General features: G+C 45.3%; 1 protein-coding gene across 1 annotated transcript; it reads left to right on the plus strand.

Moving 5' to 3' along the window:
• The first annotated feature begins 1,725 nt into the window (after positions 1-1,725).
• Fam47e (family with sequence similarity 47 member E) lies at positions 1,726-27,560 on the plus strand. The gene is given in 9 exon segments (XM_040747426.1): positions 1,726-2,128; positions 6,072-6,414; positions 8,348-8,481; positions 15,791-15,935; positions 17,050-17,148; positions 17,821-17,901; positions 22,874-23,029; positions 25,033-25,110; positions 26,813-27,560. Coding segments are annotated over 9 exon segments (1,203 nt in total). The 5' UTR covers positions 1,726-2,060; the 3' UTR covers positions 26,912-27,560.
• The last annotated feature ends 411 nt before the right edge of the window (positions 27,561-27,971 follow it).

Raw genomic sequence — 27,971 nt, forward strand, 5'->3', positions numbered from 1 at the left:
CTCCTGCCCCAGAGGGAAGCAGTGAGAAGAATGAAGCCACCAGCCTGCTGGGAAGCTGAGTGGCAGGTGTAGGTACTGTTTCTACTCTCTGCCTCCGGGTCTCAGCTGACACCAGGTGACCACCCAGACCACGTTTGAGCTTCCTGCTTATTATATAACACAGGTCTCCTGCAGAGATCCTTCCCATAGCTGAATTTTCACATAACGAGGAATATCACTAAAAACAGAAACCATATTTGTGAAAGGGGAAAAAAATCCTCAGAGCATTTATATCCATACATTTCCTTCTCATCCATCTTCCATCCTTAAATTTATCCCAGGATTTGCATTGATTTGCATTCATATCCTTGTGAAATCTACATGATTCCCAAAGGCATTCTCACCATCAAGGAAGAAATCATGTACCATTAAGCCACTCCTCTACTCCCCGGAAAACGAAACTATCTGTTTTCTGTCCCCAAAGATCTCCTTCTTTCACATAGTGCGTGACCGTTTGTGTCGGGTTTCTTTGAACTGGCTGCAGGTAGCAGGAGCCTGTGTCCCACACTGAGCGTAGCTTGAGCATAGGAGACCTCAAAGCCCATCCCCACAGTGACACACTTCCTCCAACAAGGCCACACCTCCTAACAGTGCCACTCATTATGGAGGCCATTTTCTTTCAAACCACCACATTTAATGAGCTAGGGTTACCTGATTATGTGTGACTAAGGCTTACTTTTACTTATGTCTGAGTGTCCTGGTCTCATTCCCTAAGTCCTTAGAAACCTAACCCAAATTTAACCAGCATTTCTAGAATTCCTTGTCAGCTCCCACATTCTGTGGTCTGAATATTTGTGCCCTACCACTTTAATCTGTTGAAATCTGAATCCTAACCCCCAAGATGATGGTACTAAGAAAACCTTTTCTGTTACTATAACAGAATATCTGGGATTGGGCAACTTCTAAAGAGCAGTGGTTTACTTTCTATGGTTGTAGAGGCTGCAGCTTAGGAGGGCTGCGTGTTGTTTTAACTCATGGTGGAGAGACAAAAAACAAAAAACAAAAAACAAAAAACAGCCAACCGCTCAGCAAATGAGCACTTGCTGCTATTGTGGAGAACCTGAGTTCAGTTCCAAGTCCCCATGCCAGGTGGCTCACAATCACACCTAATTCAAGTTCTAGGGGATCTGATGGCCTCTTCTGGCCTCCCTGGGAATAAACATATGGACAGAGACAAAAACAGGCACATAAATAAAATTGAAATAAATTTAAAAGAAGAAGAAGAAGTAATAGCCACTCCGTGGCTCTGAAGAAAGCATACACACCCACTGCTTCTGCGTTGTTTAAGGTGGCTTGTGTCTGGCTTTTTTGTGTCAGCATTTCTGGTGACCCTTCCCAGTGTGACCCCCCCTCAATCTGGGTCCTGGAAGGGCTCATTAAGGGAGCGTTTGTGTGTTTCCAGCTAATTTCAGTGTTCAGCTAACCTGTAAAGTGGGCAGCCTCTGGAAGGAACCCTTTTTCATGAAATCGGGCCTCTCAGAAGCAGCAAGCAAGCGTTCAGTAGAAACACACTCTCCTGTAATTGATGTTTACATGGGACCTTGCTTGCCAGGCCACCGGGATGGTAACACTGGGTGTGCCAAGTGCCTTGAAGCTGGTGGCCAGATACACGTGCCCGAGAGGGCACTTCCAGTCAGCTCCTGCCTTCCCCCACCCCCATCCCTTTCTCCTCCCCCCTCTCTCTTTCCTGCTTGGTGGCTTCTCCGCTATAAATATTTATTTAAAAACCAACGAACAACAACAACAAAAAAATCCTCCGGTCTCCAGCAAGTTTCTCGGTAGGACACGCACGCACCTTTCCACAGGAAAATCTGATTAAATCGAGGCCGGACCCCTTCCCCTCAGGCCAGTTGCTCACAGGAGAGCAAGTCTGTTCAGCCCTTGTACTGCTGGACACCTCAGTAGCTGCGGGGCAAACTGGGCAGGTTCGAGCAGGGCTGTGCTGGTCTCCTAGCGACCTGGGAAGCCGTGGGCTAACACACCACTCACGACCCAGCAGTGGTCCTGCAGCCAGCGGCGTCATGGCGGAGCGTGGGCAGCCGACGATGTTGGCTCTGAGGCTGTTGCAGGAGCCCCGGAACTGCGGGCGGTAAGAGCAGTGCCCCTGGGACTCAAGCAGCTCACCGGGGAAGCCTGGATCCTCTGGGCTGGGTCCGGGAAGGTCCTTGCTGCTAGGGGTTGCCTTCTAACAGTGTCCCTTGTGCCCGTAAATATTGCAATAGAGTAAAAGGACCAGTGCTGTATCCGCCCCCACCCCCACCCCCAAAGGGCACAGCCCTTTGTGTTCGCTTGTTCCCACAACCCCCGGGAGAAGTAGTTTAAAATCCCCGGACCAGCTAGGAAAATGGTGGCACACAGTGGCCTCTAGGGAGGCTGTCCTAGTCTAGGCATCTGAACACCTGTTTTCAACACACTCTCTGGGAGTAGCCAATGCTTTTAGTAGATGCTCTGGGACCCCTGGTCCAGCTTAGGGCATCCGTGAGGCTTGGAGTCTTTAGCCCTCCAGTTGGAGGCTCTGGTCAAGCAGAATGCTTGGTGGAGGATTGCTTGAGGTCCCGGGAGGGCGGGTCACTACTTTGAAGGGTTGGTGGGGCAAGGAAAAGACGGTTTTATTTTCCCCTTGCTCAAGAGTGAGTTTTAGCTGGTGAAGCCGCACTTCAGTGTGGCGATGAGTAGGGCAGCAAGCCTCGAATCAGAAAAGCTAGTAGCTCAATATACAGTCTAGGTTAGCCTTAAGCTGGCAGTCCCCCTGCCTCAGCATGCAAAGCACAGGGATTACAGCTGTGTCACCACACCCAGCCCCCTGGGCTCTTGTTTTCCTACTGTGAAACGGGGACAGGTCAATGAACCAGCTTTGTAGGTGGGTGAGGACTCTTGGAACTAGCCACACATAGAACACAATGTGTTCTGTATGCGTGTAAGCAATTATGAATGCTTGGGGGTCTTAACACCCTCACCCCCCACTGAAAACCCATATGCTTTGAAGTAATTGTAGGCTCAAAGGAGACTGCTAATGTCCAAGATCCCATATAGACTTCCCCAATTGCTTCCAATGGCTCTGTATTACATGTCTACAGCCCGCCACCACACCAGAAAAGCGACCTTGGCACAGTATGGTGGTTAAAGAAGACCTCTGCATTTCATCAGCTCTCACTTCTGCAGAATTTTTGTCTGTGTACTTCCTGATACCATACTGCTTCATGATCACAGGGTTAGTTACCTTTCTCACTCCTGCGGAAGCAAGAGAAGGACTGGTTCTGGGAGGTCTATGGGTCTATGCCAGCGAGGGAAGCGGGCAGCCCAAGCAACCTCATCCACGGAGATGAGAGCTTTTGGCATGACTTGTACACATCGTGGGCGATCAGGAGCACAAATGGATAGGAAGCAGGGCCGGAGTCTAGAGTGGCTTCACATCCCCCAAACTTCCATAACCTCTAAAAACAGCGCCACCCGCTGGAGACCAAGTGTTTAAACACAAGAACCCATGGGAAACGTTTTACATCAAACAACCACACAGGGACAACTGTGGGACCCTCACTGTCAGTCTTTCTCTCCCAAGGAACCACTATCCTGTTCTCCAGTTCTGTAGTTATGAGTGTTTTTAACATGGCTCCGCAATTAAGAGTGTCCAACGCTCTTCCAGAGGACTGGAATTCAATTCCTAGCACCTATGTCAGGCAGCATACAAGTGTCTGTAACTCCAGGTCCAGGAAATAAGATAAATAAATACAACTTTTAAAAAATGCTAGCAAACTTGAGTAACATAAGTCATGCCCTTTTGACCTTGGCTCCTCTTCACCCTTGTGAGAACCATCCAAGTTGTACCTGTCAATTATTTGTTCATCTGGTTGCTGAGGAGCGTGTTCTGTGATATGTAACAGTTTGTTGCTTTATTCACTTGTATGTATCCAGGCTAGTTTCAGGTTTTGATTATTACATACAAAGTTGCCATGAACCTTTATGTACATGTTTTTGGAAGAATGTATATTTTCATTTCTTTAGGACAAACGTCAATATATCATATACTAATGTCTGTGGAAATAGTAAACATCCAGGGGAAAATGTTTCTAGTTTTATGTTATTGGTCAAGCAAGATTAAATGTGGAGGGTTGAAGCTGGGGACGTAGCTTACTTTGCAGAATGCTTACCTAGCACGAAGCTTTGGGTTCAACCCCCAGAACCCTATAAACCAGACGTGCTGATGTCTGAATCACAGCATTCATGAGTTGCTGATGCCTGAATTGCAGCATTCACAAGATGTAGCAAGAGACTCAGAAGTCGAAGGGAGTTCAAGGTTGTCCCCTACAAGGCTGGTTTGAGAGTAGCCTGGGCTATAGGAGACTGTATAAATACATGAATAAATAAAGATGGAAAGAAAATGCCGGGCTAAGCTTTTTAACTATGAGAAGCAGATGAGGCAGAAGAAAACCCTCCCTCCACATTCATACACCTCTCGGAACTGAAGGGGAGGTCAGAGAGACTCAGTTTCTCTCATGTCTTCTGCTAGTTCCAGAATTCAGGGTCTCAATCTAGTTACTATACAGCTCCCAATTTGAGATGTATGGTTGTACTTAAAAACATCTGTTATTCTCTCCGATTTTAGGAAGTGCTTGGGTGTCTGTTAGCTACAAATATAAGAAAATGAACTTTATGAAGACAGTTAATAATGAGGAGGGTTTTTTGCTAATAGGCAGAGCTGGCTGGTCATAAATCCTAATGTGGGATGTGGCTCAACAGGCCTGTGCCTCTTGCTGTTTGGAGAGTGATTTATGAAGGGCAGAGAGAAGCTTTCTGTAAACTCATTTCTTTTTGTTTTTTCATCTAGATTTTTGTAATGCATTGAAGTTAAGCTCCTCAAACACACACATACATCTGCATATGGCAAAGAAGTTCCCAGGGTTCGCTGGAAACCATTGAGAACCTCTTAAAAATGTGTGATGATGGTTACAGCAGAGATTGGTGCAGCACGAATATTGAGACAGACGTAGGGGCTCAAGCCGAGGATCAGAGAAGCAAAGCAGCCAATGACTAGTGGGCTCTTACCTCTACCAAGGCTAAGACCAAAGGGGCGCGATCCTGTCCTCAGAGTGACTGCAGACTGCAATGCTCTCCACCAAACCTCAGACTGCACTGAGACTGCACTGAGCTCCTGCTTTATATTCCCTCCAGTGCTGGGATTAAAGGCATGAGCTCTGTTTCTCTTTTAGATTGATTTCACTCTCGTGTAGCCCAGGATGACCTTGAACCCCCAGAGCTCCATCTGCCTCTGTTTCCTGAGTACTGGGATTGGGATTAAAGGTGTGTGCCACCACTGCCTGGCCTCTATGGCTAGCTTTGTGTTCTGATCTTCAGGCAATCTTTATAAGATCATAAACAAAATATCACTTGAGATTGGGTTTGGCATAAAAGGCCATTATGGCTGACAGGACCTGAAGGCTGAAAAATCTCCAGGGGAAGATAACAGCTTTCAAAATGACTGAGGCAGGCTGCCATTAGCGTCATCGGATGCCTGGGTTCTGAGGCCTGGCTTTGGCACTGGTGTGTCTGATTATTCTAGATCTGGTGTCCTTTTCCTTCCCGTGTGCCATCTGTTTCTGAGAGGGGTAGCAACCTGACTATCATTCACAAGCACAATGGAATTTTTTTAATGTGGCAGAAGTGATTAGAATAGCAAATGCTTAGATTTACACACAGATACACCTTTAAAATATAGTGACACGGATGATGCAGGTGAGACTTTGAAATAGGGTACTCGGTAAAAACGCATCTGTATTTAGAACACATGCACTCAGAGGGATAACTGATGCTTCCCGGATGCATGCAGGCAAAGGTACAGTTCCATCCAGAACAGTGGTTCAGCTTAAGCAGGTGATGGGAGCAGGCCATGGGGACACAGTAGAATAGATAGGAAGGGACTTGCAGAGCATGATTAGCTCAGCCTCCTGTGACTCCTTCTTCCTCTGCTTTCCCAGCCCTGTCCCCCCTTCCACCCAAGTCCTGGGATGCACACCACCTGGCCTGTTGTCTTCCAGGTACCTGGAGAACCTGCCTTCCAAGTGTCTCATGAGGCACAAGAGGCTGAAGTTCCCCGGATTCATGAACAGTCGGCGCTGGGTGTTCCTGAGAGAGGGACTGGATGACTTCCGGAAAGGCTGCCCCCCACACCAGCGCCCCAAGGGCGTCCTTCTGCCTCATATTCATCACAGACTTCCCCAAGCTATCCCCAAGAAGACGCAGAATGGACTGCCCAAGGGGGAAGCCCTGTCGTCCAAGCTTTCACAAGCAAGGAAGACATTCTTAGAGGACACAGAGGATCACATGGCCCTGCACCCCCTGGCTCTCCACCCCCATCTGCAAGAAGCTCTGCCTGCTGAGGTGATCTGTCTGGGCTTGAGGGAGGGGACTCCTGTGGGACCTGGAAATAATTCTCTCCAGAAGGCCCTGTTACAGAAGAGGAGGTTGTACCCCCAGGTGAAGGCTCTTAGCCAGCCTAGGAGAGCCTCCCTTTTCTACTGAGGAAACACAATTAGTGGGACACACAGCTGTTTCCTTTGCTTCCTGTGCAGCCATTGGGCTCACCAGAGTGTCCCACACAGGCCCTTCCGGCTCTCTCCGTCTCAAACTCTCCTTAACTTTGCCTTGAGACTTTGTAGATACAGGAAGCCATGCAGGAAATTGACCAGTCTCACTTATGTCTGTTTAGCTTGGGACAAAGAGATCTCTTTAAGAACTCACGAATAGATGGATAGAGATGGGAGAATCTGGAGGGCCAGGAGGGGATCCACCATGATGGTCCAGGCCAGGCCTGAACAGAAACTCTGTGTGTCACCAATGTTATGGGTTGCTCCTGATTCATCTTCATATTTGCCCTGTTTTTATATCTTAAAATGACACCAAGTTTGTCTTTCCAACGAGAAGAAAGAAGTGGCTGTCTTTTTGGTAGTTTTCCTAGAAATGGCCGCCGCATTTGACCTCCCCATCTGCTAGAGAAGCCTAGAAATGGGTTTTTACTTGACCACCATAGCCTTGAACAAATCCTGGGTTGTGTGAGATCTGAGGATGGAGGCAGATTGGATGAGCAGAAGTGACTCTCCACCTGCACCCCTGCAGCCTGTCCAGGGCTACACAGGCAAGTCTGGGTACACCATTCCTTTGCTCTGTGGAGCCAACCCTCTGCCTGGCCTCAGAGGCCCTGGGGACCCTCTTGTCTGCCACTCTCCCAGCTCCACAACCAGCTTCTCTTCTTATTCCACTCCAGCTGAAATTTCTGCTATGGTGATTGTCTCCAGGGCTTTTTCCTTCCTGGGTCTTGTAAGCCAGAGGGTCTGAGTCTCAGATAAAGAGGTGGCTATCCCACATCTCATGACCCATGGCTTTGGCACCTGAGTGTGGCTCTTATTTCCCTATCTGATTTCCCCAACTAGGTTTTACAGCTTTGTTTTGAGGCAGGGTCTCTTTATGGTGTTGAGTTGGCAGCCTGCATCTCTAGTGTAGGTTTGACTTCATAACTGCAGCAAAGAAATGGCATAGTCTAGTTTCCATGGTCCATTTGATTCATGAGCCTGTTGCATCCCTAGGCTAGTCACTGTGGCTCTGATGTGGTCTTCCCAAGAATGGAGATGAGGTTAGGCGTACTAGGACCAAGTGGGTAGGGGTGAAGGGAGAGATGGCTTTTGATGTGTATGTGTGTGTGTGTGTGTGTGATGTGTGTGTTGAGATATGTGTGCATATGTGTGCCTGTGTAGTAGGGGCAGAAGACAACCTCATCTGTTGTTCCTTGGGTGCTGGCCATCATTTTATTGAGACAAAGTTTCCTACCGGCCTGGGACTCACTGAGCTCGGGAGACAGGCAAGTCTCCATTACTGTAGCCTTAAGATTACAAGTGTGCACCACACCCAGATTTTTTTCTTAACATAAGTTCTCAGGTTCTCATGCCAGCAAGGCAAGAAGTTTACGGCTGTGCTATTTCCCTCAGCACATGAGGTGATTCAGGGGGAAATGCAGACACCATATTCATAGGAGGCATGAGAGATGCCCGAGAGGCCAGCAGTCAAGAGTCACAGAAGTCTGACAGAGACTCCAAGCTCTGGGGTTTTGGAGGCCTGGGGGAGGCTCACAGGCATATTTCTAGAGGAGGTGGAACCGTAGTACAGCCTGAGCACCCAATGGCCGGGTGACGGACAGCGCAGTACCCAGTGCAAGGCTTGGCATTTGAAAAGGAACACTGGAGAAGTGACTTAGTGCACTTTGTATAGAATTGGGGTCTCCCTTTCCCTTCCCCCTACCCTAGCCCAAGTCTCTTTGTAGCTCTTACTGCAGGTGCTGGACGTACTCGACCCTGAGAAGAAGTTGGTGGACACATGGGCTCATTGTCAGGATACCAAAAAATTATTGAAGGAACCCACAAAGCTTGTAGAAAAATGTTCTTCTCAAGCGTGCCTGTGAGTACTGCTGACATTTCCCCCCACATTCCATCATTGCCTTATCATATTTAGAATAATTTTGTTAATGTGGGTATTTTGTTTTGAGAGTCAAAAACCAAACAAAACAAAACAAAAAACCCTCTCAGTCTTGTTTAGACCAGGCTGACTCATTATGATGCTAAGGATGACTTAGTATGCCGATGTTCCTGCCTGTGTTTCTCAAGACTGGGATTTCAGGCCAGTGCCACCACATCCGGGCACCTAGAATACTTTCAAGAAGCAATGGCAATAAAGACAAGTTGTGGCCCCTGTGGATGTATAAACATGGGCACCCATCTAACTTTTAGTTGACAAGATGATGGCAAAAAGCCTGATGATTTGACTTCATTCAACATGGTAGGCCAGTGGACAGGTTGGATAATTATATGCACATGTGTGCACATACGTATAACACAGGAAATTGTCAAGGATGCCCTCGCTAGCCATTCTTTCTATTTTGAGACAGGGTTTCAGGTAGTCCAGGCTGGTTTGAAGTTCTTCATCTTCCTGCCTCTATTTCCAGAGTGCCGGGATTACAGACTTGTGCCGCCACACCTGGCTATGTGCTTGTCATCCAAAGAAATTATAAAATCTTCTGTTTGGAGGCCCTGCTCATCTTTGCATAAACCATGCCCACAATTGCTTCCTTTTCTGAAACTTTCCAAACATGAGACTTAGAAGAAATTCTTTTGTATTGCGCCCTTTCTCTCCCAATCCCATATTATTTAGTAATGTAAATGTTGATAGAAGTAAGTATAGACATAAACAGATTTGGGATGAGACACTTCCACTGTTGAAGCTGGTTGAGCTCACTGGTGAGTACCGAGGAGTAGGGTGATGTAGAGACCTCGGGTGACAAGTATACTATTGTTGTATTTCTTGCTCTCTGGTATATCTGGGGAGAGCAACTCACCTCACTCCTGCCCTTCTCCCACTGGAGAGGGAGAGGACCCGTGGGAACACAAATTTTTCTCCCTGTCTGTGCTGGAGGGAAAGTCATCCCTGGCGGATACTGGGTGGGAGAGTCTGCCGGTTTATGTCTTTCAGTGAACAAGTCCTCTTGGACCTAAAGCCACACCCTCCAGCACTTGTCAGAAAAGTGAGTAGCATTATGCATAGAAATACAGTGTACCGTATAGTACGACAATAAAGGCAGGATCTGTCTTTTATTTTGGGCAATTTACATGGTTAACGTTGCAAAATCTCTAAGGCAGTGGTTCTCAACCTTCCTAATGTTGTGACTCTTTAATAGGGTTCTTCATGCTGTGGTGACCCCCAACCATAAGATTGTTTCATTGCTACTTCATGACTATAACTTTCTGCTGGTACAAACTATACTATAAATATCTGCTATGTGAGTCTTTCGAGGGGTCGCGCCCCACAGGCTGAGAACCACTGCTCTAACATAAGACATTACAGACAAGTGGGAGCTGGTTACCCACTCACTTGGAAGAAGTCCAGCAGTGATGTAGTAATATGTTAGCACATCATAAAGGAAATGTGTAATTTCATAGAGGCGAGCTGGGCATTAGCATTTATATTCGTTTCCTTTGGCTGCTGTGAAATCTTAACACAAACTTGGTGGCTTGAAACAATAGAGATTATTTTTTTTTACAACATCTAACAACAGCTCTGAGGCCTACAGTCTGAAATGACAATCACAGCTGAAATCAAACGTTAGCAGGGCTGAGCTCCCTCCTGAGGCTGTAGGGAAATTTGTTCTTGCCTCCTCCAGTCTCTGGTGGCTGGTTGTGTCTGTGGCTTGTGACCACATCATGCCAAACTTCAAGACCAGCAGCTCGTGTCTGTCTGGTGTCCTCCAGTAGCCTGCTCTTGTGTGTCAGGTCCCCCCTCCCCCACGTCTTTCCTCACACATGTGATGGTTCGTAAATCCCAGCAGGATAATCCAGGATAATCTCCCAGTCTCAGGGGTATGGATGAATCACACCTACAAAGACTCTTTGAAAGCAGAGTACCACAAACTCCAAGGATTAGCACTCCATCTCTTTAGAGGCCACTATGACCCTCCCAGAGCAGGAGGTGACACCACCCCTCTTGAAAACAAGTTCCCTTGTCCAGATATTCTCTCCTTTCCTCTGAGAAGAACCCTAAGAGAAGGCATCCAAACTCGCTTCCCTCTGGATCCCACAGGAGTTAAACTTCCTCTTCAGAGCCCACTGAACCCACTGACTTTGCCCGTGGTTAGGGGTCACATCAGTGACTTTGCCCCTTGTCCCAACAAAATACCCGGCAGAAGCAGTGTGTGTGTGTGGGGGGATTTATTCTGGCTCACAGTTGGAGATGGTACAGTCCATCATGTCGGGGAAGACCCCAGGGGCCGGGCAGCCTCACAGGTAAGGCAACAAGAATGTACCCCAGAGGTCTGTCACCTGAGGCCCAACAGGAAGTAGAGAGCTTGCATCAGAAACAAGGTCATATGGCAGGCTTTCTTGGACCACCAGCCCCCAAATCACAACATGGAGACATATTATTTGTTATGAGTGCTTGGCCTTATCTTATGATTGTCCACCAGCTCTTATAACTTAACCTGTTTCTCTTCATCTGTGTTTGCCTCAGGACTTTTTACCTGCCTTTCCTTCTGTATGTCCTATTCATGTCTGGCCGGCTGGTTCCAGGCCTCTCTCTGTCTCTGTCTCTGTCTCTCTGTCTCTGTCTCTGTCTCTCTGTCTCTGTCTCTCTGTGTCTCTGTCTCCTTTGTTCTCTCCTTCTCTCTCCTCACCTCCTATTTATTCTCTCTGCCTGGCAGATATTAGACCAATCAGGTGCCTTAGGCAGGCAAAATAAAACAGCAACACATCCACAACAGGGTCAGGCTATAAATACTCAAGCCCTGCCCCCAACAGTTTCTCCTACCTTCTTTCTATTAGGTCCATAATCTGAGCTTATGGGGTAAATTTCCCATTCAAATCTTAACGATTGTTAGACAAGTGTTCACCAACCGCCACATTGTCACAGAGGGCACAGAGAAACCACCAGACCAGACCACTCCACGGGTAGAAAGGTTTAATTGGGCATCAAGATACCAAAGCTATCTCTAATATCTCTAGGTCAGGGTCAGGGGCCAGAGGAAGAGCAAAATGGTGGGAACCCAAGTGGATTTTATGTGACAGTGAGAGGGATGAGGGCTTTGAGCTGATACAAGCAGTTCAGATTTGCCCTGGCCCTCGGGGTCAGTCAACAGGGACCCTAGGGGAGGGAGTGAGAATGGAGGGGACAAGAGACGTGAGAGACAGAGACAAGACAGGACTCTGATCAAGTCTCGTTTATTCAAAGTACCAACAGGGCTTAAGTAAGGCAGGTAGCAGAAGGGCAGGGGAGCAGAAGTTCTCCTTGGCAGGGTGTGTTCCAAGGACACAAGTCTGCATCTGGGGGAGTCTGGACTGTGGGCCTTGAAAATGTGCTGTACGGGAAGATAAGCAGACACAGAGAAATAGAAACTCAACTAAGTGTTAGTCTCTAAGAATACAGTAGAAATATTAAGATGGCTTTTATTATGCTACCCTTAATTAGGGCCCTCCACACAGATTAACTGGGAACTAGATGTCCTTGAGGAAGGGAGCGGACCTTTGGGGCAGACAGAAGGAAAGGAGGTTCCTGAAAAACAGAAATGGAATTTAACCCTCTGTTTACCTAATAACCCTTCTGCTTACCTGGCCAAAGTCCTTCTGCTTAGGACATTGTCACCACCACTATCTTTGGGGACAGGGACTCTGCTTTGGATCTACCACACTAACACACAACTATTTCCATAGCAGCTGGCACAACTGATAACATCATCTTTCCCATAACATTGTTTTCTTTCTGAGACAATCTCACTATGTAGACCAGGCTAGCCCTATGCCAATCTTTCTGTCTCTGCCTCCCCAGTGCTGAGATTACTAATATGAACTACCATACCCAGCCTTGTGAGCTTTCTTCCTTTAGCTTCTGGAACATTCTTTTTCCTTAGTTTCCTCCTAGCTCATAGTCCTCTCTGATCTCCTTTGGCTGGTTCATCTATCTGTCTGTCTGTCTATCTATCTATCTATCTATCTATCTATCTATCTATCTATCTATCTATCTATCTTTTGGTTATTTTGAGGCAGAGTCTCCCTGTGTAGCTCTGGCTGTCTTTTTGTTGTTGTTTGTTTGTTTTAAAACTTGAAGTACTTCAGGCTCTGATGTTTTTTTCTGTACATTCACACCCAAGTGATCTTGGCCACTTACAGGTGAGTAATCCAGGATTTGTCATTGGATCTGTAACTAACATCACAGATAGAAACCAAACTCTTTGTTTCTCTTATGTATTCCTTCTCTGCCTTTCACAGCTCAGGAAATAGTAAGTAACCAGTTGCTTCTAGAACAACAGCCATCTGCCAACAAATGGCAATGACTTTGTGAAATATGAAGCACCCTATTTTACTAGTACTACTAGTATTATTAGTACTCACAGTATTACTAGCACTCATAGTCTATTCCAGGAAGCCACTGTTTCTTGTTTGTAACATCAAAACAGCTTATTAATTCGTGTGGTGGTCTGAATGAGAATGAGCCCCATAGGCTCATATATTTGGATGTTTAGTCACCAGAGCACAGTAAGGGTTAGGAGGTGTGGCCTTGTTGGAGGTGTGTCACTAGGAGTCGGCTTCGATGTTTTAAAAACTCACACCAAGCCCAGTCTCCAGTCTCTCTCTCTCTCTCTCTCTCTCTCTCTCTCTCTCTCTCTCTCTCTCTCTCTCTCTCTCTCTCTCTCTCTCTCTCTCTGTGTGTGTGTGTGTGTGTGTGTGTGTGTGTGTGTGAGAGAGAGAGAGAGAGAGAGAGAGAGAGAGAGAGAGAGAGGGATGACCATGCTTGCCAAGGTGGACATGTATACATCAGAGAATAGCCAGAACATCCCCAGGTGTGGGTCCTCTCATTCCACCCTGTTTCAGGCAGAGTCTCTTGGCGTTTGCTGCTGGCTTGTGATTTTGCGGGGAGCCTCCTGTCTCCACCTCCTCCCTCCATGTGAGAGAACCAGGATTACAGATATGTGCTACCCAGTCTAGCTCTGTGTGCTTTCCGAGGATTTGAACTTGGGACCTCACATGTGAGCAGCAAGTGCTTTACCCATGGAGTCATTTCCCCAGCCCATTCTCTCTTTAAAATAAGAGCAATTGCATTTTAATTTATCTTAGCTTGTTGGGGGAAGTCCTGTGCATTTGTCAATAAAGTACTATTGAGCCTATAGGAAACCTAGATAGGAGGGACTAGGAGTCCAGGAGAACTCTGGGAAGGAGAAAGACAAGAGAGTCGACATGTGACGCCATAGGGGTAAGAAGCCGGGAACTATTCTCCGGTAAGAAACATACTTAGATTAACAATTATGGGGTAATTACTTAAGGCAGAGCTAGCCAGTAAGGGAAAAGCAAGGCCAACAGCTTCATAATGAATATAGCCTCTTGTGTGTTTATTTGGGACTGATGCGGATCTAGAACCAGGCTGGCGCGGCAGAGCCCAGGCGACTGGCGGGGGATAAACCAAAGCGGCTAGCAAAAGAAAAAGCTTCTCTTAACATTAGCTTGTGTGGGTTACGTGTCTGGCTCAGTGTACATCGGAGGTCAAAGGACAACTCATAGGATCTGGTTCTCTCCTCCTCCCTCATGGGTCCTGGGAACTGAACTCGGGTTGTCAGGCTTGACCAAAGGTGCTTTAAGCTGCTGAGCTGTTTCACTGGCCCTGGAGACTGCTTGCCACACGGCGCAAACCTGACCTCTCACCCACTCCAGCGTCATTCCTGTGCTCAGCCTTCCCCGGAGCTTCCTAACGCAGCCTAAAGTCACACTGGTCTGCACGCGTGGCGCATCCACACCAAGGCCTCGCCAACTTTGATATGTAGCTGGTCCAGTGCTTCCCTCTTCCAGGTCTGTGTTCAATGTCAGTTAGCAGGGAGATTTTCTCTGTAGAAATGAGATGCTTTCCTGCAACACTCTCCAGCCTTTCCCCCATTTACTTTTTCTTTATGTTGTTCCTGAGCAACTGGCGTATGTTATGGAATAATCTTTTTGTACACTGTAAAGATGTGTCTTTGCCAGGGCATCTTATGGCTGGCCAATAACTAGGTAGGAAAAGGCTAAGTGGGAGAGCCAAGCTAAGAGAACCCTGGGAAGAAGAAGGGCAGAGTCTGAAAGTCACCGACAAATGCAGAAAGAAGCAAGATGGGCGTGCCATACAGAGAAAAGGTACCAAGACAAGTATAGATAAAAAAAATGGGTTTATTTAAGATGTAAGTGTTAGCTAGTAACAAGCCTGAGCTACTGGCCTGAGCATTTATAATTAATATCAAGTCTCTGTGTGGTTACTTGGGAGTGCCTGGAGGGGCACAAACTTTCATTTGCAGGCATATGTCTGTCTGTGCCTTTCAATCTTTCCATCTTGCTGAGTTGAAGACAGGGATTTTGGTTACATTTATGGTTAAGTACTGATTCCTAATACTTAATCTGCAGCATGCATTTGGAATTTAAGAAATAGTCCCTGACTGAATGGAAGACAAGTAAAACATGGCTATCTGAAAAAAAAAAGGTAGATTCAGGGGTCATCCTGTTGAAATGCCTCCCTCAGGAAGGGTTATATAAACTGGGACTGTAGCTCAGTTGTTAAGAGTGCTTGCCTAGCGCACACAAAGTCTTGGGATTAATCTCTGGGACCAGGTAAACCAAATTCATTGGTACATGGCTGTAATCAAATACTCATGAGGTACAGGAGGGAGGGGAGAAGCTTTAGGTCACCCTCTACCACAGAGGTTCTCAACCTTATGAGTTGAATGATGGGTGACTGCATTTGACATGCTCAGACTTACATTTAGCAATGAACATTTGGCCTGAAATTTAAATAAAGGATTCAGGATTGGGAGGGTAGATAGAAGACATAGAAGTGCCAGTGAGAGCCTTCCACAGCAGTGCAGAGAAGCAGACAGCTCAGATCTACCAGACATCAGTGACCTGCATGTTAGAGATGGGAGGGGGGAGAGCACTGTCCATGATTCTGTTTCCGTAAGATTGCAGCTCAACTTCAAGTGTGGTGACTTCGACATGGCACGCATATTAATTAATTAATAAGTGGTACCCATAACTTCAAAAGCCAATGTGACACTGGATTTGATGTTCTTAAGGTTTAATCTTTGAAGTTATAATTCACGTGGCCTTTTAGAGCCCTTGAGAGGTCTGACCTCATTTCCCACTGATACCTGTTGAGATTCACTCGGACTCATCCAGCCTCATCTTTAATTCTTTGATGACCCCATTGTCTTTAGACCCAAGAAGATGCCGGTGTCACATTCAGGCCAGTGGCTTTGCAAAGAAAAGCCAAACAAAGTGAATTCGCTCTATAAGGACAGCCTCCTCCATGACAACATACGCAGAGGAGTCCAAGACTTCTGCGACTGGGCCAAGGCTCTTGTAAGTCAGCAGTGACAACACAGTTCATCTTTGCAGCTGGCTAAGCTGAAGAAGCCGGGGGGGGGGGGGGGGGTCTTGAAGAAACAAAGCTCAATAAAACTCTTTGTATAACAGGAAAACAAAACAAAACAATGCCCACAGTACCAGCTGGACTTCAGCTGCTCTACCAACTTGCTGTGTTTCCAGTCCCAGGGACCAGAGCCCTCTGAGTCCCTAGATTCTCCTTCTGTCACACTGGCCTGTGGTGTGAGTCCCAGGGGTAACTTGCACTCTGTTCTATTACTCCACTGACTGCTCTGCTGCTTCTCATTGTCACCCAGCCTTGTTCTGAGCCTGCGGCGTCCCCCTTAAGGCTCTGACTGCTTCACGACTCCTCTCTACAAATGCTACTGCATCTCCAGCTCCAACTCACACTCTTATCTCCCAAACTGGGGCTCTTCTGACTCCAGTTTCTCTTCCCATGTTAGGCCACATCACAGGATAACAATCATCCGGTGGAACCACCCAGCGTGCCCATTTCTAGCCTACCAACTGCATCCAGGGGGCAGGCAAGGACACGGTTACTCCCAGCACAAAATATCATTGAAATGGCCTCTTCCATCTGGGCCATGGAGAGGACAGCCTCCCTCCCCCCCCCATCCCATTAAGAGGGCCTGGACACATGGCCCAGTGGCTGAGAGGACCTAGGTTCATTTCCCAACATCAATGAGGCAGCTGGCAACTGCCCACAGCTCCTGCTCCAGGGCACACGGCGCCATCTGCTGGCCTCTGAGGACACCTGCACATATGTGGCATAGATTCATAGCAACATACACATACTTTTTTCTTTTTTTAAAAGATACATCTGGAAAATACTCTAGGAATATCACTGCTACAAAGAGCTGGAGAATTTTACGTTTGGTCAGACAGTATTTCCTTGGGGACTCATGGCTTCCTGCAGGCCCTAAGTGGTCTCTTAGACTCTCCAGATACTTCTGACTCCAGTGAATGCCCCTGGAGCACCATCTTTGCTTCCAAACTCCCTGCTCCCCAGGTGCAGTCAACACCTCCTGAGATGAGGGAAGGGTGCTCCTGGCCACCCGTGCACCATTCATGACTTACAATGTCCTTGCAGGGATGTCCACCCATTGATGAAGAGTTCATCCTGCAGCAGTTTGACATTGATTATCAGACCAGACACGGCTGTGAGGCACTTCATGGGAGGAGGATTCAGGTTTGTTGAGAGCTGAAAAAGAGTTTGGGGCTGACTAAGCTGCAGGAGGCAGAGTTGTGCCATCAACCAGACCATGAGAGGCTACTCCAGAAAAACCCAGATGACAGCTGGAAAAATCTAAGGAAACTGGGTTATGGTAAAGCCTTAAGTGTTCTTGAATTCTGGTCCTCTGGGAGCTCTGGTCTTCTCAAGTAGACCTCTCAGGATGTTATAATACTTAATAAATATTTGATGAGAGAATTAATATTTAATATCAATGATAGTAGCATATATGAAGAAGATGTATCATTTGGAATTGTTACTGACTCCTCACTGCCAGAGAGTCTTCTTATGCATTTCCTATGTTAAAACTGTAGCATCTAATGGGAATATTAATGAATGATTATTACAAGAGTAATACAATAATGATTGTGAACACTGTAAATCTTATGCCCAAAGAATTCTTATTTGAATCGAATTGACTACATATCATTTTTGTTAAGAATTTTTAAAATTATTTTAGGTGTGTGTGTGCGTGCGTGTGTGTGTGTGTGTGTGTGTGTGTGTGTGTGTGTGTGTGTGTGTGTATAGGGATAGATGTACATGGGGGAGGATGCCTGTGGAAGCCAGAGGCATTGGATCCCCTGGAGCTGGCATCACAGGTGGTTACGAGTCCATGTCAGCCATCTGCAGGACAAACCCTTTGTCGATGGCCAACCTTCCCTGAAAGAGCACGGTGGGCGCCGGAAGGAACCCTAGTCCTCTGAAAGAGCAGTAAGTGATTTCAGCCTCTGACATCTCTCCAGCACACAGCATCTTTCTTGGTGACATTCTTGCCTATAATAAACAAATATTGCTGCAAACTCAGAAGTGTGGTTGGAGAAAGAAGAATTACAGTTATATTTTGAAGGGAAGTGGCATGGGAGCCCCGACAGTCGACGGTACGGTTGTTTTTTTAACTTTCTGTTCAATTGCCAATGCAAATAAACATGCTTGCCTCATTGTGCAGTGAACAACAGGCTTAAGTGCCTGTGTCAAATTGGGAGTGTCTTCCCTCAAAGTAAAAAACAGCACATTATCTCTAATTAGCTCTGAGTTACCTGTAATTTTTTCTTTACACACCTTACCATGTAGTTTTAGTTCCCTGAAGAGAAAAACAGAATCAAATGTGTGCAATTTTATTTTTGGTTGTGAGCCTAGCCTTTAACGGCTGAGCCATCTCTCCAGCCCGAAATGTGTGCAATTTTAAAGACTTCTCTTAGGGTGAGTAGGGAAAGTGCTTGTTGAAGAAACATAATGAACTGAGTTTAAATCTCAAGAACCCATCCAAAGCCAGACACAGGAGCACATGTGTGAGACTTCAGCTCTCCTGTGGTGGCATCGGGTTGGGGGGATTCCCAGAAACTTAGAGCCAGGTAGCCTGACATCTCAGCAGTGAACAACAAAGAGACCCTTACTCAAGCAATGGAAAGAGAGGGCTGGGCAGAGCTGTCCCTGTGCCCTGCACATATGTGCAGAGGTGTGTGCACTTCCACTCACACACATGCGTGTGCACACATGCACGCACACATGTACAACACTCACATATGCACACACATCCACACACACTGATTTGTGGGCACAGAGCTCTAGGAGCACAGTTTTTGCTTTTATTTCAGTATATTGAGTCTGTTGCTCCACTGTCTTAATGGAATTGTTTCTAATGAATCTTATGAGATGTTTGACCTCTCCTTCTGAATGTGCTGTTTTCTTTGGTTGCTTTTAGATTTTCCTTTTTGTCAATGTTTTAGAACACACACACACTCACCACACTCACTCATACACACACACACACACACACTCACACACACTCACAGTCACATACATACACACACACACACACACCTTTATTTTCAGACTTTTGTACTAGGGGTTCACTGAGCCTCTTCAACCTATGGACTTTCAATTTTCATAGACATTTTGCTTTTAAAAATTATTAGTATAATGGATGTGTTTTGGCATTTTCATATATGTGCACAATGTTCTTCTTTCATGAACTTTGGGGAAAATTTCGACCATTAGTTCTTCAGTTCCCTTGTTGGTCCTACAGTCTTCTCCCTACATTTGAATTGCACATGAGGAGGCTTGACGCTGTGTCCAGGCTCACTGCTTCTGTTCAATGGTTTTCTCCTTTGCTTATGTTTCTCTGTTGATAGGTCTTTAAGTTCTGAGATTTCTTTTTTCCTGAAACGTCTGTGGTTTTGTCTCATAATTACAATCCTCGTGTCTAGACATCTGATGTATGTCTGCTTTTCACGCCTCTACTTAACCTTTCAGAACTTATGAAATGCAGTTTCATAAACTGCTCGGATGTGTTTTCATCAGGACCCCTGTATCCGCTCTGTCAGTTCCCATTAACTCACTTATGACCTCGGGATACACTATGTTTTCCTGCATCACTTCATGTCTGCTGATTTTCTGAGTGGGTGCTAGGCATTGTGGTTTTCACTGTAATGGGTGTTTTGGGCACTTAGGCATTTTTTATAAAAATATTGTTGAATTTTGTTCTGGTATACAATCAAGTTATTTGGAAAAATCTGGTCTTATGGGGTCTTGAGGAACAACCAAATGATGTTCAGTCTTGGGCTAATTACTTCATAGTACTGAGAAAGACCTTAAGTGCATTCTTCCTGGGGGTGGTGGCAGGATGGTCCTGTGAGGAGGCTGCTGCCCCCAGCCCTGTGTGGCTACCAGGCACTTTTCCTCTAGTGCATGGAGCTGAGTCTTTCCCTGATCTCGGGTGGTTTCCTGTGCATGTGCAGAGAGGAGACAGCCCCCTACCCCACCCCACCCTGCCCCCTGCATCCTGGTGTCCTTTCGTGCTGTGAACTTCCGCTGCCTCGCTATCCCTGATTCCTCTGTTTCCTCAATTCGGAGGTCCCTTGGGCTGCTTTTGGGCTCCCCCTCCCTCCCCATGTGCCCTAGGGACTCTCTGCAGTCAGCAGGCAATTATGGCACTTATTTTGTTTGTCCCTTTTCTCCCAGGGATTAATGTCCTGGTTACTGAGGCCCAGTGTCTTACAAGATATTTTTTTTTCTGTGTTCCAAATGTGGAAAGTGGGAGGGAAAGTCAGTCTGTATTCTGGAAATGCAAGTCTCCATCTTTATTTTTCTACCCCACATAGAGTTCTCAGCATTGCTATACTCTGCCCTCTCATGTTCTTTAAAACTGTTTTTTTCCCTCCCACCTTAGCTCTGCTCATGGGTTTTTTTCTCTCTGACGTCCCCCTTTCCTTGTATGGCTCTCTAACTCTTTTTATATAAGGACATATGTCAATTTTTGCTATGAATGTTTTTTCTTCTAGGTTCATTGGTTGAGATTATATATATATATATATATATATATATATATATATATATATATAGTATTCTTACTTTCCATTCCGCATAGCACTGTGTGCCCTTGTTTTTCTCTTCTCTCTGTTTGCCAATTCACCCATCGGTTTATTTATTCACTCAGAAAACATTTCTGAGCATCTGTGTGCTCAAAGGTGTTGCTAGCAAATGACACAAACTGGAGGCCTGCTCCGCACACCCAGGACTTACGGTCTAGCAGAGTCGACAGGCAAGTGATTGACTGCAGCAGAGTGATGCCTTGTGTACATGTGAGGAGAAATGATCCATCCGCAAGTACAGGGTGTGGGGGCTTTCCATAAAGGCTTCCACGAAGAAACAATGCTGCTGCTGAGTCATGGAAGACCACCAGTAAGCTAACAACTTCTGCTCTACGGCAGGGCTCCATTTCTTTCTCCACTCTTTTACCCCATTCTCAGTTTTTATTCTTTCAATTCGGGGGTTCTTAGCTGAGGGAGATATTTACATCCTTCCCCTCCCTGCAAGGATATTTGGCAATGTTTGCAGATGGCATTTTGCGATGTCCTAACCTACTAGCATCTCACAGTTAGAGACCAGGAGTGTTGTTAAACATTCTAGTGTGAGGAGGCCAGCCACTTCACCTCAGCAAAGAATGATCAAATCCCAAATGTCAATAGTGGCAGAGTTAAGAAACAGTGCTGTAATTCAGCAAATATTTATAGAGCACCTGCTGTTTCCTACGTGCCCCAGATGCTCAAGAGGTACAGTGGAGAACACCCTCCAAAACTTGCATTCCAGGGGTGCAAAGAGATGCAGACAACGAAAATATAGCACATCAGACAGTGACCAGAGCTGCTATGAAGAGTGAGACAAGCAGAGAAGACACCATGTGTGGTGAGGTGTGCAGACTTTTAAACTGGGTGATCAGGGAAGATACTGCCTGAAGTAGCATAAACGAGGTATAGGAAGGAAGTACCTGAGGCCCCAGTGCAGCAGTGTGATGGGTGTGTTCTAAGAAGGGGAAGAGGTCAGGATGCCTGCAAAGAGTGTTAAGTCCAGTCCTGGGAGGGACTGCCCCCATCAGCTGCCGTATTTGATGTTTTAGACAGACTGTGTAGCTCCCAAATGACCCACACTTTCCATTACATAGTTTAAACACTGTAGGAGGAGCTGGAGAGAGGGCTCTGTGCTTCTAGAGGACCCGAGTGCTCCCAGCACGTATGTCAGACAGCTCACAACTGCCCTTAACTCCACTTCCAGAGAAACTGATGCCCTTCTGGCCTCCTCAGTACCAGTCCTCAGGCACACACACACACACACACACACACACACACACACACACTTATTTATATGGAACTAGAGAAATAGCTCAGGTTCAAATCCCAACACCCACATGGTAGCTCACAACTATCTGTAACTCTAGCCCCAGGGATCTAATGCCCTCTTAAGCCTCCACAGGCATAAGATACACATGTGATACACCTACATACACTCAGGCAAACACTCATACATGAAGAAAAAATATTGAAAACATGAATGTGAGGACAGAGAAAATTGAGCTTTCATGTTTCTGTGTTCTACCCAAGAATTGGTATAAGACAGCTTGCCGCATTATAGCCAATACATCTGGCTGTGAGCTTGCAACATTGTATCCACTATGACTGGCTATGAGCTTGCGACATTGTATCCACTGTGTCTGGCTATGAGCTTGCGACATTGTATCTACAGCACCTGGCTGTGAGTCAGCTTGAAGGTGTCTTTACCTCAGTGGAACACAAAGGTGGAAGCGGCATAAAAAAAGAGTGAGATCTGCTCTTCCTTCACCTTTCCTCTTTCCGTTAAAGGTGCAGAAGCTTAGGGCCAGGCAGCAGGTTGATCATACAATGACCCCAGGGCTAGCATAGTGGTGGGCTTAGTAACTTTAACTCAATACTTTGGTTCACTTGAGTGTTGTTCAAGATTGTCACCTGTGGGTGAAATGGGTGATTTTTCACTTGATTTCAACCTGCCTTGCATATGTTCTCTCCTATAATCTTCAGAACCACTCTCATGGGGTTAGAAACCTGTTATCTCTGGTTTGATAATAAATAATTTAAGTGGTGTGCCCGTGGACTTGAAGGTATTGAGAAATGGAAAGACTGGATTCAAGCCTAGGTCTGCCTGCATCAAAGGCCATGTTCCTAGTAGTTACTCTGTTTTCCTATTTATGAAATCATGCTTCTTTTGCAAAAATCAAAACACACTGAAACTTTGTAAAATTGACAAGGACCAGCTGTCTAAACAATGACACACCTTTCATAAGATGAGTCTTAGATTATTAAAATGATCAAACAAGCAATAAACAAGTAAGTACTGCCAACTAACAACCCTGGAATAATGTCACGGTCTCTAGAAACCTCATAAGCCCAAGCGGGTGAAGATGAGGTATGGAGCCTGGTATCTGAAGACCAAGCTGTGGAAGAAGCAAAGAGCAGATGAACCCTTGGTAGATCCCAAGATCTCACACAAAGCTCAAGATGCTAACTTTCAAAAGCATCTTCAGGAGCAGGTATGAACAAGTGCTGAGATTTGGTTGTCTTAGGCACAGACGATCACTGCATGGTTGGGCACATGAGGTTCCCCAAAGCCAGGCTGTGTCTGTCAAACTCAGCAGTAGATAAGGCCAGAGGAATTGTGGCGATCACATAACATCACAGTGCCTCTAAACTGGGATAGCAATCCTAGCATTTTGTGTTTGAGACAGGGTCTCACTTATGTAGCCCTGGCTGTCCTAGAACTCCATACATAGACCAGACTGGCCTCAAACTCACAGAGGTCGTCCTGCCTCTTGAGTGGTGAGATTAAAGGAGTATGCCTCCACCCCCAGCCCACTACTACCATTTCGAACGATTTGTTCTAAGAATAAATGGCAAGTGACCCGGTAGGACCACCTCAGTGCTCAGAACTGCCGTGATGTCCTGATGTTTCAGGCAACTGAGTGTGGGACTTGTTTCTATCAGCAAGAGATGACAGTCAAAGAACTCAAAACTGCACCTGGAAAGTTTCATTGCTAAAATTCAGTTGCCACAATATCTCTAAGAGAGGGGTCAAAAGTTAAACACTTCAAGGTGACAGAGCAGCAAAAGTCACACTACCAACCACGGCCCTGCTCTACCATAGATAAGCTGTGTGCTTGCCTGTCTCTTGTGTACATGAATCTACTGGAGCAAAGGTCATCACTGTCGCCCTGGAAACTGGGAGGTGTTGACACATGCTTCACAGGACCTGATGAGCACATTTGTGGACCTCTTCTCATTTCCAACAAACCAGAGTGTCTCTGGACAGTAGGGGGAAACACATGTGGAAGTAAAACCCTGCACAGATGTGGATGCTTCCTTAGTAATCTGCAGACTGGAAAGCTGAGACAGCTGGTGGTCATTTTTCTGTTTCCAGTGCTGGGTATAAAAAATCGTGTTTAGGAATGAGGAATGCCATAAATCTATAAGCACAATATGCTTAAATAAACTTCAAAATAATATAAATAACAGTAGAATTTCTGAGTGCATGGTTTAGGGGGTGCCCAAATGTATGGGAATTTAATTTAACAACATTTTATTCTGACAGCAAAAGCTATTTGTGGTGTCACTCAGAGTGCTCATAGTCAGCTGACAAAGTAGCATCCTTTCTATTTGTAAATATGGTTGATATAATTATTACAGTAAGAATTATTCATTAGGAAATCTAGACACTGGGAGGAGTAAAAAAATGATAGAATTATTCTACCATTTTTCTTTTCTTTTCTTTTTCTTACTTTTTTTTTGGAGGCAGTCTTGCACTTGTAGTCCAAGCTGGCCTAGAACTCATGATCCTCTAACCTTAACCTCCCAAAGGCCGGGATGATGGGCATGCTCCATCGTGCCCAGCCAACAGTGTTGTTTGTAAATCACATTTTCATAATGCCTGATGGAGGATTTAGCTTGTGTCCTGAAGGTTTGCTGTAATGGTGTGTTAGTAGGGACAGCCACTATGATAGTCTTACCAAGAACTCAAGAGTCTTCACCATCCTCGACTGTCTGGGTTTGGATAGTGAAATGGCCTGAAAGAGTTGAATCGCAGTATGTAAAGTTTTGCATCCAATTTTGGAGTTCAAATAAACGTAAAGAAAAATCAAAAGAATGCTGGAATATTCTGAAGGTTTGGGACAGAAACAAGTCTGTTTTGACTGTTGTGCCCTTTGTAATTAAGAGCTGTAAATTTTGGGGCCTCTGGTTTGATTGGCTCATTTGATTCTCTTACCAGATAAATGTAAAAAAAATTAAAAATTAAAATCTATAATTTGTGGATATAGTCTCTCAAGTTAGTTTCTAGATATCCCAAGTCAAATGTTTCAATTGCTAAAATCTATTGTGTATTCTTTATACAAGGGGAAGAAAAAAAATGGGCAAGAGGTTGAAATCAAAAGTCTTTGAAAGCCTTCATTCCTTAACTGATGAACTTCAGAGAAGGAAGCACCTGTAGTGAGGGCCCTCACAGCAGCTTCCCACCAATTTCTCCTTTCAACTGCTCTTTTAGGCGGTGCTGCTCCTAGGCCTGCACGGAACCACTGCCTTTAAGGACTTCCTTCTGAGCAGGGGTTACAGGATGTCCAGGGTGAGCCAAGAACCATTCTGCAAAACCCTGCTGAGGCCTGTGAAGAAGACACTTGTGGATGAGAAGTACCCTAACATAATCAGATAGTCCTCTCCCGGCATCCATAAGCCCCAGGAAGGATGCCATCAAATAAAAATTCAATGTGATTAGTCAGGTGGTGGTAGCACATGTATTTAATCCCAGCACTTGGGAGGCAGAGGCCGGTGGATTTCTGTGAGTTCAAGGCCAGCCTGGTCTACAAAGAGAGTTCCAGGACAGCAGAACTGTTACACAGAGAAACCCTGTCTTGAAAAACAAATAAGTTCATCATTACTTTCCAGATGGAGCCCTTTGGCTTCTGCCTCTGTAGAGTCTGTCTTCCTGTGGCTTTGAAATCCACTCTCCTTGGGTCCAAAGTGAGTGGAATTGAGGTGCAGAGCCTTGCACAGCCCGTCCTGAGACATTTGAGCTTTCTAGGAACAGTCTGACTTCAAGTTCTTATCGATAAGACAAATTAGCATGACACTTCCCCATCCTTCTCCCCCAGGCCGGCTCACACACACCTCCAACTTGAAGATCACAGTGGGAAGTCAGCTGAACAGACCATACAAAAGCTGTGCACCCAGACAGCTGGACACTCGGCATATGGGACCAGTCATAGCTGTGCACAGTCCGCCGTCATGTCCCTCGGGTTCCTTAGACAACAGAATGGCTAAGACACTCAGTGTTAGAATGAGACACTAGATTTCTTTCTCTTTTTTTTCTCCCCCTACCCCCATGGTTATTGTTTTGAGACAGAGTCTTATATAGCCCAAGTTAGCCTCAAAATCATTATGTACCGGAGGCTGGCCCTAAACTTCAGATCCCCAGATCAACCCTCCAAGTACTAGACTTACAGGCACATGCCACCACACCTGGCTTAGATTTTTGTTTCTCAAGAATGATAGAACTAACAGTGGATTATATTTAATGTCAAATAAATGAACACATTGAACATACTCACAGTCAGCCTGGCTTTAGGTAAGTTTAGAGCATGAGATAGAGATGCAGGATTAAAACACTCTATCATAGAGTTCATTGGAGTGTCTCCATTAGCTCCAAGCATCAGTGATAGGTCCACCAGCTATATTTACTCTATACTTTCTCTATGTATATACTCTACACATACTGGGTTTGACATACATGTGGTAAAAGCTTGATCTGCATAGAAAGTTTGAATAAGTTTATATATATTTATATGTAGAATATGTAAAATATGCTTATTAATATTTTATATTGTGCATTTTATATACTTTTGTATATTATGTAAGTATTATACACACACACATGTATATATGCCTTTATTTGTTTTTGGAGTTTGTTTGTTTTAGTGGCCTTGAATTTATGATCTGATTGTTTCCAACTCTTCAGTGCTGGAGTTATAGGCATATGCCACCATGTACACTATTATTGTGTAATATATATATATAATGCATACATATATAATGTTATTGAGTAAGATATTTTAAAACTGTGTGTGTGTGTGTGTGTGTGTATGAATGACCCACTGAGGCCAGAAGAAGACATCAGGTATCTTTCACTCTTTGTTTTATTCTCTCAAGACAATGTCTGTCACTTTCCTTGAAGCTTTTGTCTAGCATAATGAAATCTGTGAGAGTGAAGTTTTAAGCTGGGGTATTTGTTTGGCTTTCTAATGAAGAGATTCTCACTTTTCCCCCTGTAGTTCCTTGAGAAGATATATGCTGAGGAGAGAGGTAAATTTGAAATTACTAAGACTCCTAAAAAGCTCACCCCGACAGAGAGGAACCCTGAGAGAAGATGAGGCGCTTTTATTGACTGCATGCTTAGGCACTGCTCCATTATTTTCATTAAGTAGGATATGGTAAGTGCCCACTATGGAAACTTCAACCAGGCAACATCTATAAATATAAAACCAGGCATGGTTCTAAATGGCTTTCTAAATGCCTTAATCGATTTTCGCACTCTTTTATTTATGTATAGTTGGGTATGTCTGCATATGGGTATGTACACACGGGTCCTCAGAGGCCAGATGTGTTGAGTCCCCTGGAGCTGTAGTTACAGGCAATCATGAGCTACTATGTGGGTTCTGGGAATTGAACCTTGGCCCTCTGGAAGAGCAGAAGTACTTTTAAACCCTGATGGATCTCTCTGGCCCCCTTTAATCAATGTTTTGTTTGCTTGGTTCTTTTTTTTTTTTTTTGGCTTTTGCTCTTCTTCAGGCAGAGTTTTGCTATGTAGCCCAGGCTGACCTCTAATTAGTCACCCTCCCCCCCTCCCCACTCCCACCTTAGCCTCTCAGAGGCTAGTGTTATAGCTGTCCACCAGCATATCTGCCTTAGCATTTTGTGTTCTACCAACTATGGATATTCATGTATAGTCTTCTCACTTGTGTTATGAAAATTACATAAGTATATTCATTCTTTGAAAAATAAAATAAAATCTTAAATAAAGGCAAAGACCACTCTATTTTTATTGTTATGACTTTGAATGGGTACCTCTTTTATTTCTTTACAGTATTATTTTCTTACCTTTTGGATTAAGCTGACTGAGATGGGTTTTTTTTCTCTCTTCTTAGACAGTCTTGCTAATAAACTTGTACTTGCAGTGGAAGGTCATAGGTCAGAAAGTTTAAAGGAAAATCAAACTAATGTGTATTATTACTTCCTAAAGATAAAAAATTACTGGTGTACGTGTGTGTAAAAATGCATGTGTGTACTCACAGAGGTCAGAGGAGTATGTCTGCTCCTCTGGATCTGGAGTTACAGGCAGTTGTATGTTGTGTCACGTGGGTGATGGGAGCCACATTTAGGTGGTCTGTAAGAGCGGCATGAGTTCTGAAACCCTTAATCATCTCTCTAACC

This window comes from Mesocricetus auratus, unplaced genomic scaffold, assembly GCF_017639785.1.
Source record: "Mesocricetus auratus isolate SY011 unplaced genomic scaffold, BCM_Maur_2.0 Super-Scaffold_100006, whole genome shotgun sequence".
NCBI lineage: Eukaryota > Metazoa > Chordata > Mammalia > Rodentia > Cricetidae > Mesocricetus > Mesocricetus auratus.